Source organism: Sminthopsis crassicaudata, chromosome 5 (assembly GCF_048593235.1).
Source record: "Sminthopsis crassicaudata isolate SCR6 chromosome 5, ASM4859323v1, whole genome shotgun sequence".
NCBI classification, from domain to species: Eukaryota; Metazoa; Chordata; class Mammalia; order Dasyuromorphia; family Dasyuridae; genus Sminthopsis; species Sminthopsis crassicaudata.
In genome coordinates, this window is record NC_133621.1 from 128565379 (window position 1) to 128579694 (window position 14316).

The 14316-nt window shown below is 34.1% G+C and overlaps 1 protein-coding gene across 5 annotated transcripts in view; it reads left to right on the forward strand.

Moving 5' to 3' along the window:
• The window catches only part of CTTNBP2 (cortactin binding protein 2), a 176604-nt gene that overhangs the window by 104953 nt on the left and 57335 nt on the right, over positions 1 to 14316 (forward strand). For 4 of the 5 annotated variants that reach the window (XM_074268203.1, XM_074268204.1, XM_074268205.1 and 1 more), the window contains 4 exons: positions 3049 to 3303; positions 9371 to 9488; positions 12951 to 13226; positions 14052 to 14147. In XM_074268203.1, the coding sequence (XP_074124304.1) occupies positions 3049 to 3303; positions 9371 to 9488; positions 12951 to 13226; positions 14052 to 14147 (745 nt within the window). The remainder of the gene's footprint in view (positions 1 to 3048; positions 3304 to 9370; positions 9489 to 12950; positions 13227 to 14051; positions 14148 to 14316) is intronic. The other variant, XM_074268206.1, reaches the window with a different exon arrangement.

The window sequence follows — 14316 nt, forward strand, 5'->3', positions numbered from 1 at the left end:
GATATTAATGAGGTATTGAGCAGTTTGAAGGTAAAGAAGTTGAAGCATCCAGAGAAATGAGACAATACAATGTGGCTGAAGGGAATGATGAATTTTTATTTTGACCCTTTAATATAAAGATGTCAAAGGATATTGGAAGATGGAATTTTTTTTAGGAGCAATGGTGTTGCCTTTGATATGATAATTCAAGGAATAGTTAACATTGTATCTTTTCTGAAAGAGAACTACAAATGAATAAGGACTGATCTCTTCTCCTTCCCCCCCAAAAATATAAGCTTATCTTTCTATATATCTTGAGAGTTTGCTCATATAACAACTCTCTGCTGAGGTAGATGCTGCAGATACTACCCGTGTTTTATATGTAGATGAGGAAACAGGCTCCAAGAAAGGACACACCTTGCTGTAGTTCACGTTGCCATAAGGGCAGGCCTTCAGACCATGTCACTCCAGATGTCGGATACTGAACTCTGCATTGTGCTGCACTGCTGAGAACATTGTGCAACTTGACAAAAATTGAGTCATGAAGTTTTATTAACTTGCCTGAAGCATGAGGGAGGTTGACTCATTTATTTAGTTCCCCCCTAGCTTTCCTCTTTTCTTATCTACTGAATTTATCCAACATTAGCAGCTGAAAGGACTAGGAGAGGTAAAAAGCATCTATTTTCAGTTTTTATTAGCAAGCATTAATTAAGTACCTAATATGGGCTAAATGCTGTATTGGATGGTAGAGATTTATTTATTTATTTTAAAGATCCTTTCTCTCAAAGAACTTAAATTTTACTTTGGGGAAGAATACAAGATATATCCAGATAAACAATAAGGTGAAGGTGAATCACAGCAGTCTAGAGTTTTGGAAGGGGCTTCTGCTTAAAGACATTCACAGATGGAGAACTCATTCCTTTTTCCAGCAGCTCATTCCAATTATCTATAGCTCTCATTCTTAGGGGGCTTTTTAATGGTTTTTTTTAAAGATATAATTCTAAGCAACGTCCATTCGTTGCTCTTAATTCTGCCTTCTGAGGTAAAATAAAATCAGTCAAATCCTTCTTACCTACCCTTAAATACTTGAAGATAGCTATCATGATTGCCCCTATCACACATGAATACTATCATTTGTTCAGGTTCAACTTTCATGGTTCTTTAATGCCTTCTTAGGCTGCATAGTTTCCAATCTTTTAGCATCCTGGTTGTGTTCTCATTTGAAAGTGTTCATAGTATGAATGTAGTTGTTATTGTCTGGTTATTTCAGTCATGTCCAACTCTTTTTGACCCCATTTTGGGATAGAGATATTAGAATGGTTTGTCACTTCTTTCTCTAGCTCATTTTCCAAATGAGGAAATTGAGGCAGGCAGGATTGAAGGTGTAAGAAAAAAATATCAAGGAATCTACTGACTCACTGTTGAATGCAAGAATGGATGCCTAAGTTAGTAATCACACCTTTGAAACTCCAAAAGCAGTTATATCTTATCCTGAAATACAAGTCTCTCCCTTGATTCTCCATTAATTGGTTGATTCCGAAGTTAAAGAACATAAATCCACCCTCATTACAAAGCATTCCTGCCCCAAAGGATATATTCTAGTAGGAAAAAGGGTAACAGAGGACAGCTAAGGTAATAGAATAAAAGATTCTTTTCAAATCTCAGTTCCCGACCCCAAGGAGCTTACATTCTTTTGGGGCAAGATAGCTATCAAGATCCCCCTATCCACATGAATACTATCTTTTGTTCAGGTTCAACTTCCATGGTTCTTTTAACAGCTTCTTAGGCCATCCCTAATTATTCCTTGATGTCCTTGTGGGTTTCAATTTTCATTTCTCCAATTTGATTTTCATAACTGTGGAAATCAAATAAATAAATCCATTTTTCACAAGGGTCTCACCAAAAATTACACAGCTAGTAGGTGTCTGGGGCTGGATTTGAAATTTGAAAGATGAGTCTTTCTGACAGGTCTAGCACTCTGTCTACTGCATCACCTAGTTACTCTTAATACAATATAGTATTGTTAATTCAGATTCATTGTTTTCTTAAGAGAGTATCTATTTTTCTTATATGGGTCGGTTTATCCCCCTAAATTCTAGCATATCATGTCAGAGGTTCTTCTTAAATTGTCATGAGAAAGCAAACCAATACTTGTCCCCTAGAAGTTTGACATGTTAAATGAGTAATCTCATGGTTGCTCTTTCCATCAACAAAGTAAGATCAAAGCCCATAAGAAGGATATCTTCTACTCCTGAGCAGTTATTATCCACATCTTCTCCTCAACGTTCCATAGAAGATCCACTTAATATAACCCTAATGTCCTTTATCTAGACCTTTTAATATTGTGTATGTACTACTTAAATAAGTGGATGATATGACTATAATCTTTACTTTCATTGAGACTATACCTCCTTTTCTTGTCATGCCTCAAAGAAATATTTTATTCCTATTCTGACATACAAATAATCACTCACAAGATGGTATATTTTTCCTTTGCCCTTTGGGTTGCGTTTAGTTTGTGAAATTTATCATTACAAAGGAAATTGAATATATAAATGTATGTAAATAAATAAATCAAATGCTTTTTAACTTTACTATAAAATTATCTTGGGATTCCTTCCCTGTCACTCAATACTATTTATAGAGGGGACTAGCTTGTAACAATGGAGCATTTCTTGCATCAGCAAATGATATAAATATCCCTGGGGTAGAACTTAATAATTCAGCTTTATATCAAATTTTGTTTTCTAAATAGAATGAGATTCCAGTATGCCAGATTCAACATAGACCTGAAATACACAGTGTCTGAAAAAATGACTTTGCCTATCAGATTGTTCTCTAGTAGGCCTGTTTGTCAATATGTGTGATAGCAAAATGGGAAATATAACTAACCAAGCTCAAATCACTTTCCTTCAACCCATCCTACTAGGCATGATTGGAACTCATGCTTTGTTCAGCTTGCAAACTCATCCTAAAAGCTCATTGACAGTGAAATTGGAACAAAGCTGTGATAAATAAAATAATACACTATTTTATACGTTTTTCCACACTTTGAATTTTTATTTGCAGGATGGTTGGACTCCAATTCATGCTGCTGTAGATTCTGGTAATGTGGATGGCCTGAAGCTCCTTATGTTCTATAGGGTACCCGATAATGGAAACCTTATGAATGATATAGAGCCAGATTCAGGCTTTTTTGACTTGGATTGCAGAGAGGAGAATTCCGACTGTAGAGCCAAGCCTGTTGTTCCTACAGAGCTCATCAACCATGCTGATGAGGAAGGCTGGACTGCTGCCCACATAGCTGCATCAAAAGGTCTTAAGGTTTGTTCATTTAAGCCTGCTTCTTGTAGACCCAAGTGACTTGGGAATAAAATAGTTCTACATGTTGATATTGAACAATTAAAGAAGAGTTTTTTGTAGGCTACTAATAGAAGTTTAAAAAAAATTCCCTTCTTAGCCTCCAACAGATATTTATAGAGATAAGAGCATGGAGAAAAGGGAATAAGGAGCAGAACTCTTCCTTAAATCTCCTCCTTTTCTTGGAATCTGTGGATAGAGTTTTCAGTAGGAAATGTGTGGGTTTTTTGGAAAAGTTTCCTAATGTTCACAACATAGAAAAAATATCAAAATCAGACTGAAGTTGATTTTTAGAACATGGCCAAGTAGAAAGATTCCACTTGGGTTAGAGGCTTATGTTTTCCTTCCTTCTCATTTCATCATTCCCTGTGTGTTTATGAGCATATATATGTCTTTACCAGCATTCAGTTAAAATGTAGATAATCTCTTCTCCCAGTTGAATTGGTGTTATTATGGGGAAACTCCGTGAGCAATATGAAGATTAAGGTGTTGATATTGTTTGAGAGCAGGCCATTCTTCATGCATTCTTTAAAATCATTCATGGAAATGGTAAATAGTAAATGCCCAAAGAATTGAATGCAATATAATTCAACTATATAAATGTCAGGAGATCCAAGTTTAATCTTTAGAGGAAGAAATTATTATGAAAATGTATATTTATTAAATAATAATTACCAGTTCTTCCTGCATTTGACATTTTCTACAAGTTTGTGAATGCTCCTTCATACAGAACTTGTCATCTTGGAGGCAAAATTTTAAAACTATTTGTGTGTTTTTAGTACTTTTAGTTGTGTCTAACTCTTTTGTTATCTTATTTGGAAGTTTTTTGATAAAGATACTGGAGTGGTTTGCCATTTCTTTTTCCAGCTCATTTTACAGATGAGGAAATAGGGTTAACATGATTTGTCCAGAGTCACACAACTAGTAAGTATCTGAGACCAGGTTTGAATTAAGGAAGATGAATCTTCCTGTTCTGCCATGTATTCTATTCACTGAGTAGTTATTTCCCTTTACCATTGTGTAAATTTTCAGATAGTAGTACATAATAACACTTTTATTGTGAAATATTTTTCCTTCAACATTAGAGATTTTTATTCTTTTAGGGGAATTGGGGAGGAGGAGGTCCTGAACCCATTTCACAATCTGCTGAAAGCTGTAAGCCCTCTCTCAGAGCATTGTTTTGAATGCATGGAAGTATTAAATGAAATACTATTATAAGATATATCTACTTTGTAATAGTTATGTAACACAATTTTGTAAAAGAAAGAGGCAAGATGAAATGATAAAATTCGAAGACAATAAAGCATAAAAGTTTGAAGCATCATAAAATTACACATTTGACAGGGACCTTGATGATCCTTTCACATATGGGAAAGCTAAAATCCAACAAGGTTCTGTCTTGTCTGAGATCCCAGTTAGTGAAAGAGGTAGAGCTAAAACCATGGCTTATTCCATGACTATTTCCATGGATTTCCACTGCCTTCCATGTTGATTTAATCTCTTAGGGGGAAAATATAAATATACTACCTTTCTTAGGGAAAAAACCTGACTGGGTTGAAGTAAGAAGCTTCATCAGCTCAAGAATAATTTATCTAGAACTAAGTGTCACTCTTCTGGAAAAATTAAGTATCTTACATTTCTACTGGGAAAAACTAAAATATTTTAGTTGAATAGCATGAGCAAGTTGAACATATATTTTTATGTAGCATATGTTTTTAAATCCATCAGGTCTCATCCTTTAAACCCCCAAACCAGATTTTTAGGTGATTTAGTCTCTAGCTTTTTTTCTCTATTGAGCCATTGTTGCAATTCTTGGGGTAAAGCTATATAATAATAACCTGATATTTGGCAATAGGAGTATTCTCCTAATATCTTGACTATTATTATTGAAGAGAGATTACTGATCTGGTAATGGTATCCTCCCTGTCACTTACAGACATTTAGCATAAATGGAAAGGAGGCCTAGCTGGTGATTATATATTTAATTACCCGTACTCTGATACATCGTTTTTAGCTAGAGAAACAGATTGGGCAGATGCTTTTGAGTTTTAATTTCTCCCTCAAGAGAAATTCTGTACTTTCTGATTTGCAAATATATTTCCTGATGTTGAACCGTGGATTGGAGTTCTTTAAGATTCCATTTTGCTTAGCCTGTTGTTACCTCAGATTCAATATGTCCAAAATAAAATCATCATTTTTCAAAACCCCTATCCAACAAAGTTAGAGTTCTACTCTAACTTTCACCTTTCTGCCAGAGGTATATTCTTCCAGCCGTCCTAGTTAGAAATCTTGAAGAATTAATAATAGCATTTTAGATGACATACAAAATGTTTTATATTACTTACTTCATTTCACTCAATTCTGTAAGCAGAGGTAGTCTGATATGATAGAAGGAGTAGCCAAACTAGGGTTCTGGAATTTGAGTTTGGATTTTAGCTCTGTTACTAACTAGCCACCAGTTTACTTTTCTGAAAAATTCAGGGGTTAGACTGGATGACTCTAAGGTTCTTTCTAGTTCTAAAAAACTATGAATCCATAGTTTTGGATTCTGCAGATATGGAAACTGAGGCACAAAGAGGTTCTGTGCCTAGAGGGTACTCCCTCCTCATCACCAACTTTTGTACTCCCTAATTTCCCTGAAAAGAAAGTTTAAATGGTATCCTCTACATGAAGTTTTCTCTGATTCATCTTAGTGACTGGCATCTTTCCCTAAAAAAAATTCCATATATTTATTGTGCAAACATTTTTAAATACTTATATAACACACTGTTTCCCCACCCCCAAAAATGTAAGCTCTTTAAGAGTTTCATTGCTACTTCCCCCATCCCTAGTAGATGGAGTAGTAGGTGTTTATAATGGGGAAAGATACCACTAGTAAGTGGCAGAGACAGGTTTCAAATTCGCATTTTCTGACTCCATGGCAAATGCTCCTTCTACTTCACTAGCTTTGTATCTTTTGACTTTTTCCTCTGTCTTTTATCCTTTATCTTCAGCCTCATCTCCAAATGTCCTTATTGTTCCCTCACCATATATATTAGATGTTCCTATCTTATATCTTTTCACTTTCTTATATCTCCTGGTAGAATGCAAAGTTCCTGATGATATGGACACACTTTTTTATTTTCTTTTTATCTTTTTATCCCTAGGACCAAACACAGTGTTTAGCACAGTAGGTAGGCATTTAATAAATAATTATCAGATACTTAGCAAATTGAATTGAATCAACTAACATCATCAAGTCTTTCACTATATCCCTAAATTTTTAGAGCAATCCTGACCTCAAAGGATTTTTGTCTTCTGTCTTCCACCTGTCCTCCAGAATGACCATTGATAACCTAAGATTTATTAACCATTGTTTTCTTATCTTGTTCTTCTATTCTAGAACCATCTCCTAGCATGCATTCAATAATTTTTTTTTAAATCAAGTCTATTTTTCCCAGTTGCTTTGTGTACTAAATCCACATTTCTTTGTGTAGTCTCCAAAAATACTCTATAAATTGTCCCCATACTTTATCTAAACTTATTTCTCTCTACTGTACAATGGACAGATTGTATACCTGGAGTCAAGAAGCCCTGAATTGCAATCTTTGGAGTCTCACTAGATGTATGACCCTGGACACGTCAAATAACCTCTTTCTTCATCAATTTCCTCATATGTAAAAATAGGGAAAATAACATCCACTTCTCGGAGTAGTTGTGAGAATAAAATGAAATAGTAGTTATAAAGGACTTTTCAAACTTTAACACTTTATAAAATTAGAGATTGTTATTAACATCATCATCATCACTATGCATTCTTTTCAAATATAAAGTATTTCTGGCTGATTATCACATAGCAGCTTGTATAACCTTTGATTAGCAGTGATCCTTAACTCAAATGCATCTTTGCTGAGAAAAAAAGAGAAAAGAAAAAAAAATCTACCTGCTTATGCTCATTTCCATATCCATGACTTGGTTTATAATCTGTCACCACCTGGAATGCTACCCCTTCCTAACTGTGCACTGAAATCCTATCTGTAATTCAAATTCTACCTTTCCTACTATGTAACAGTCATTGACTATTTGAGTCTGTACTGACTTCCTCTCACTTCCTCAGAGTCTTTTTATAAATTAATGTCTGAATTTTATCCCATGATTTTTTTCTGTTTTATGTATTAGCATTGGTTTTTTCCAACCAGATCATAATGTGAGAACAAATAGATATCCTGTGATATATTTAGATATCTAGTAGAGCCAGGAGAATTGCTGGGTACATTACTGCTATGTCAGTCAAGAAATATTTGGTGAACACCTAGGTGATAAAATGGATAGAGCACTGGGATAAAAGTTAGGAAGATTCATTTTCCTGTGTTCAATTCTTGCTGCAGACCCCACTTTAGCCTTCTTGCCAAGAAAACCTCAATGTGATCACAAAGAGTTGGATGTGGCTGAAATACTACAGTTGGTAGATGACAGTTGACAATAACAGGTTTTGAAATTTGGATGTTTCCATCTCTACCGCTGATTTCTCAAACTGTATTTGATCAGTCAGTATTTTAGCAAGCAACTTATTATAAATTAACTCATTATATGCCCAATATCAAACTAAGCTCTAGGGGTACAAAGAAAGGCAAAAATAGCCCCTACTCTCTAAGAATTTAGATTTTTTGAGAGAGAGACAGAGACAGAGAGAGAGAGGGGGGAAAGAGGGAGAAAAGATATTTAAATAGAAAGCACATAGGAGATAAATAGAGAGCAGATAAAATATAACTTTAAAGGATAAGCTCTAGCAGTTCGAATCCAACTTGCGTGTCCCCTATTTGCTTCAGTTTCCTCATTTGTAAAATGAGGTGGAGAAGGAAATGGTAAACTGCTATGGTATCTTTGGGCAGCTAGGTAATGTGTAGTGGATAAAGTACTGAGCCTGGACTCAGGAAAACTCATCTTCCTGAGTTCAAACCAACACTTAACTACCTTTGTGACTCTTACCTCTACTTGCCTCAATTTCCTCATCTGTAAAAATGTTGGAGAAAGAAATGGAAAACCACACCAGTTCTTTGCCAAAAAAAAAACCCAAATAGATTTATGAAAAGTCAGACACGATTTAAATAACTGAACATCAATACACTTTACAGAAAAATTCTTTTTTGAGGCAATTGGGGTTAAGTGATTTGCCCAGGGTCACATAGCTAGGAAGTGTTAAGTATCTAAGACCAGATTTGAACTCAGGCCCCCCTGACTTCAGGGCTGGTGCTCTATCCACTGCACTACCTAGCTGCCTCTACAGAGAATATTCTTACAAGTGATGGGGAGCACAACCAATTTATTCAGTAAGACTCATGTACTTCATGAGTACAACTAATGTCTTTTGTTTCCAAGTTTGTTGTAGCCTTCAAAAGACATGTGAATATGAAGCATAGTGTTGTGGGATTTTGTCTGACAAATATAGATATTTTTATAATGTTGTATAGAACAGGACTTCTTAAACTTTTCTCCCTGGTAACCCTTTTTTGCTTGAGAAATTTTCATGCAATCTTGGGTATATAGGCATATAGGTATACAAATCAAACATGTACTGATAATAAAGCATAATTTTGTGACTCCCACATTCCATTATGAGACTCCATATTGGGTCACAATCCACAGTTTAAGAAGCTTTGGCATAAAGAATTATCAAGTAACAGAAAGTCTCAATAGGGACATATGCTGCTGCCTCCAGCCTTTGCTTTTTGCTGCTACAGTAATAGAGAGTTCTGTTTGGTTGCTTTCTTCACTTTAGTTTTCTCACAAATGAATTAATAAGCATTAATCACTTGAAAATGAGAGACTTTTCTTGTGAAATTCATTTGAGACAATAATTCACATCCCAGTGAAGTATTCTTTACTTTCTCACCTCCAGCCTTTGTTGACACTGACTTATTCTGCGTATTTTGGCAAGCTAGAAATGAAAGATTATCACAGTGACTTCTTGAAAGCAATAGCCTTCCTCTTGGGAATGTAACTCAAGCTAATTTCATTAGACTAGCAAGTAATTGAGCTCTTATCATTCCAGAACTGCCTAGAAATCTTATGTAGTCACGGTGGACTTGAGGCTGAAAAGAGAGATAAGTGCAATCGGACTGTGCATGATGTTGCTACTGATGACTGCAAACATCTCCTAGAGAACTTGAGTGAGTGACACTTTTATAGCCTTCTCACAATGAAATATTTACAATCCTGGAGCCTAGGGGAGAATGGAAAGGATATTGATTTAACCACAGTTTTCTCATTTGCTTCTTAATGTCTGAATAGGTTGTTTGAATCCTAAGTAATATGAAACTATTTCATTGATTTTTAAATACAGCAATTGCTTTCCATTTTGAAATTATAAAATGACTCTATTAGAATATTATGAAATAGCTCTATAAGAATAAGTTCCTGCTGTTCAGGCAAGGCTGGGTCTTCTTCTTCTTTTTTTTTTTTTTTCTTTTTTTTTAAACAATCTAAAAATGGACATCACCATAAGTAACTACTGCTCTTTATTTCTTTTTCCCATTCAGATTTCTTAATAAATGTTTGTATTTGTAATGTGACAGCTTGCTCTGTTTCCTTATCTTTAGAATGAACTAAATGATCTCTAAAGTCTCAAATAGGAATACATTAAGGAACTGTCATCTCAGCAAGCAGAGTCCCAGTATGGAAACTCCCTCCATCTATATACCTCATACCCGCTCTTTGATTTAGTAAATATATCCTAGGGAATTTATTGCAAAAGTAAGACCCTAAGTGAGTTGACCAGTGGTTTCTCAAATCTCAAAATATATCCTAGCCTTTAAAAATAAGAAGCTAAATGACCAGGATCTCAAATGACCAAATCTCAAAATTTTAATTATTTAATTTTATTCAACTTATTTATTTAGGCTCTTTGGCATATCAGTACATAGCGATTTTCTGGATTGCTTGGTTCCATAATTTTTTTCATTAATCTACACAATATGGAAGATGATCTTAATTTTTTAACTGCCCTCCTAGGAATGTTTCTCATTTTCCTATCAATCATAAGCATTTGTAATTTTTCTCTAAATTCAGTAATTTAGCAGCAGCCCAAATTAATGATCTCATGTTTTCATCTTTTCTATAAGCATAAATTTTTATTCTTTTAGAGAATAAGAGATGAGGTTGAACATGTTCAAGGTGATAAGGCTATAACTATAAAGTAATGCAGAATGAAGAAAGCTTATTTGAAAGTATATTATTACAAATTATAACCATATAAATAATAACCACAATGACTAACAAAATCAATAAAATACTTAGAAAATAAGAAAACATATAATCAAGTAAGATAGTACTTTGCTGAAGTTACTTTTCAGTTTCATTAAGGTATAAATGGTGAAAATTTGATTTTTAAATATGGTTTTTAATTTCTTTTGTTTATTTTTCAAGATTTATATTCCAGTGTAAAGTATGTTGTAAAACATTTCAAAAAGAAGAGGATTTTGTCTTATTAAAGAAAAATTGTACATAATACATAAAAATAAGCTACTTGTGGATTCATAATGGGGAGAAAATGCAAGTTTCTTTTTTTTTTTTAAATCCTTAGTTTTGCTATTAGAAAAACTTTCCTTAAAATGTTTTTGAAATCAAGATTTCTAGATCCTACACATTTGTCATTGTTCATCCTCAAAAGCTGAGTAAGCCTTTTTTATAAATAGTAGCTTCTATTCAGAAACAATGGCTCTCTATTCATATTTCAACTTTTTAATAAAAGTAGTCAATAGTTCACCTAAGAAAGAAAATGAAAAGTAGGGAAATTGCCATTTGGCTATTTAATAACTTATATTTAAATTATGCCAGATGAAAAACAATTTAAGTCATTTCAGTATTCACTGAACATTTCCCATATTTATATGATGTATTGAGGGAGAATTACAAAAAAGGAAGGGCAGGAAACTTTTGATCTCAACACATACAATCTATTTGGGAAAAATTAAAAATATGGCAATTAAAACATAAAACAAATAATAGTTATGTTTAGTGCAATACAGTAAAAACTAAATTAAGATTAAGGAAATTGCAGAAACAGGCATTGATCCAAGATTATGATAGAGTGAAACTGGGATTCTGAAGTGGATTTTGAATGAGATCATACAAATGGTTCAATGGAACAGAGGAGAAAGTGAATTCTGAGTAAGGAAACAAGAGTGAGCAAAAGAAGTAATTATTAACTAGTTGTTTATATGGAAGGTGGCAAGTGATTTAGTTTGGAAATATAGGAGAAGGGGGATTGTTGAAAAGCTGTTGAAGAATAATAAATTATATGAGGTGAAAGGGACTAGTTGGTAGAAAAATGAGAACTACAGGTTTAGAATCCTAGATTTAAAATGAACATCAAAGGACCCATATATTGAACAGGAAAAGTATATGATGAAGATGGTGTTTGAAGAAAATTAGACATCTCTGAAGGATGGATTGGAATGAGGAGAGATTGAAAGCAAAGATAGATTATCAAGAAGTTATTATAGCAGTTCAGATGTGAGATTTAGGAAGTAAAGTGAAAACAAAGCAAATCTGAGAGGAAAAAAAATCTGTATAAATAATGACATCAGCTATAGCAAGAAAAGAATCAGACAAATTCCCTAAGTTTATGAACTATTTTTTCCCCTTGAGGCTCAGGGTCACAAAGCTAGGAAGTGTTAAGTGTCTGAGACCAGATTTGAACTTGGCTCCTCCTGAATTCAGGGCTGGTGCTCTATCTACTGTGCCACCTAGCTGCCTCAGTTTATGAACTATTGAGATCAGAAGAATGAGTGGAAATAGAAAAAACAAGGATATGAAATTGTGAGAGGTGATGATTTAGTTTTGAAAATATCACAAGATAATCCAATGTAGACTTTTGTAGGCAACTATAAGTCAAATAACAATGTAATCATTCAGTAAATATTAAGTACCTACTTAGTGCTAGATACCATGCTAAAAGCAAGAGAAAAGAGATAAATGACGGTTCCTACCCTCAAAGGGTTTACAATATAACAATGGAAACAATATACAAACAAATATACAAGATAAATAGGAAATAATTTTCAGAAAGAAGACAAAATTAAGAGGGTTTGAGAATAACAAAAAGAGATCATTATATCAGAAAACACCAAAAAAGAAGGAAGGAGACTGGAATCCTTGTTCCCTTCCTCTGTGCAATCTTGGCAAGCAATTTAAATTCTCATCTTTAAAAAAAAAGGGGGGGGAGATAATATTTGTCTGAATCCTAAGACCTATTCTAGATTCTCTTTTGAAACCCTTTCCAGTTCTCAGATCTATGATGCTATTACCAGAACAAGTATGAAATGATAAGGATGAGAATATAAATTGTTTGTGGGGGTAGAAGGTGGAGGGTTTGGAGATGGGAGGATTGTGGTATTCAGTAGCAGCAGTGGTTGTGTTCTCCAGATTTAAGTATAAGAAAAGTAACTCTAGAAAGACAGATTTAAAGGGAAGAAGAAAACGACAATACAAACAGTTGCACATAAATTTTATTGAACAATATTTAAAATCTTGTGATAGCTATTTTTTCAATAACTAGTTTTAAGACAATCTTTTTCACTGTTACTTTTTTCCTCTCACATTTTGTCTTTAAATTCTGATTGTCTTAACAGATGCTCTTAAAATACCCTTAAGGATCTCAATTAGTGAAAAACAGCTAGCCAACTATGGTTCTGATGACTTTGAAACTGAAAACACAATATGTGCTTTAAATATCCGCAAACAGACAACATGGGATGATCTTTCAAAAGCAGTGAGTCAGGCTCTGACAAACCATTTCCAGGCAATCTCTTCTGATGGATGGAGAAGTCCAGAGGACTTGACACTTAATAACACTACTGAATCCAGTATTGGCCTAAATCTGAACAGTATCGGATCCATCAAACTAGGTAGAAAAAAATTAAATTTGGGATCTTCTTTGTCTCTGTGGGGTGGGAAGTATAATGCATGATTTGTTGATTAAGCACATTCAGTGCCTCTTTAGGGCAGCTGCTGACTCCGAGTTGTCTAAGCTTGTATTATAGCCTTTTCATATTAAAGACGTTTTTGTATTAAGTATCAAAAAGTAATACTTTTTGAGGCTTTGTTTTTCTAGCTGATTGTAAATCAAGTGATGATATTACAGGTCCCATCTTATAAACCTGAGAACGAAGTCTTAAAGCCTAGTTCTAATTTTAGATTTTAAGGAGACTTATGGCAGAAGTAGAACACTACATTGGAGTCAGAAACACCTGGGTTCAAAATCTGCCTCTAAGTACTTCTTTTGGATTGCCTGTATTCTTATATAACCAATCACACAGAGTGAGTGCTCTGTTGAGCCCCTTACTTCTGGCTATTAACTCTAGCCCACAACCATTTTGAATTATATTCCATCTAAATGAAGTTATGGTGTCACCCAGTAATGGTTGATGTGACAGAAAATATAGTGCTTTACTTAAAGCGTTATCTAAGACTTGAGGGACAGCTCATTCAGTGAATAATGAGTCTTGAGTTATGCAGTCAAACTCTGTGACCAAATCTTGTTAGGTGGGGATACCATTTCTCTGGCACTTAACATAGTTTATTTTTATATGACTAAAAACTTGACTATTAACCTGCCTTCACATGTCAAATGGATTCATAAATTTGACCACATGGTAAATAATAATAATGATAATGATGATGTTTAATTATACACTTTCCCTTTAACATTTATTTTAATTTTTTTCAACCAGGAAATATATCATGGTCAACGGGCCAGATTTTGCCTCAATCACCATGGGATTTTATAAGGAAAAATAAAGCTGACCATATAACTGTGTTTTTGTCAGGTAAAGGCTCTTCCCACAAATTGAATGGTTGAAAAATATTTCTTACGTGACTGTTTTTGCAACAATCTTTTAATAATTAAAAAGCATTCATTAATTGCCAATTATGTACCAAGAACTGACTAGAAATATAAATACAAAAGTAAGATAGTTTTTGCCCTCAGGGAGCTTA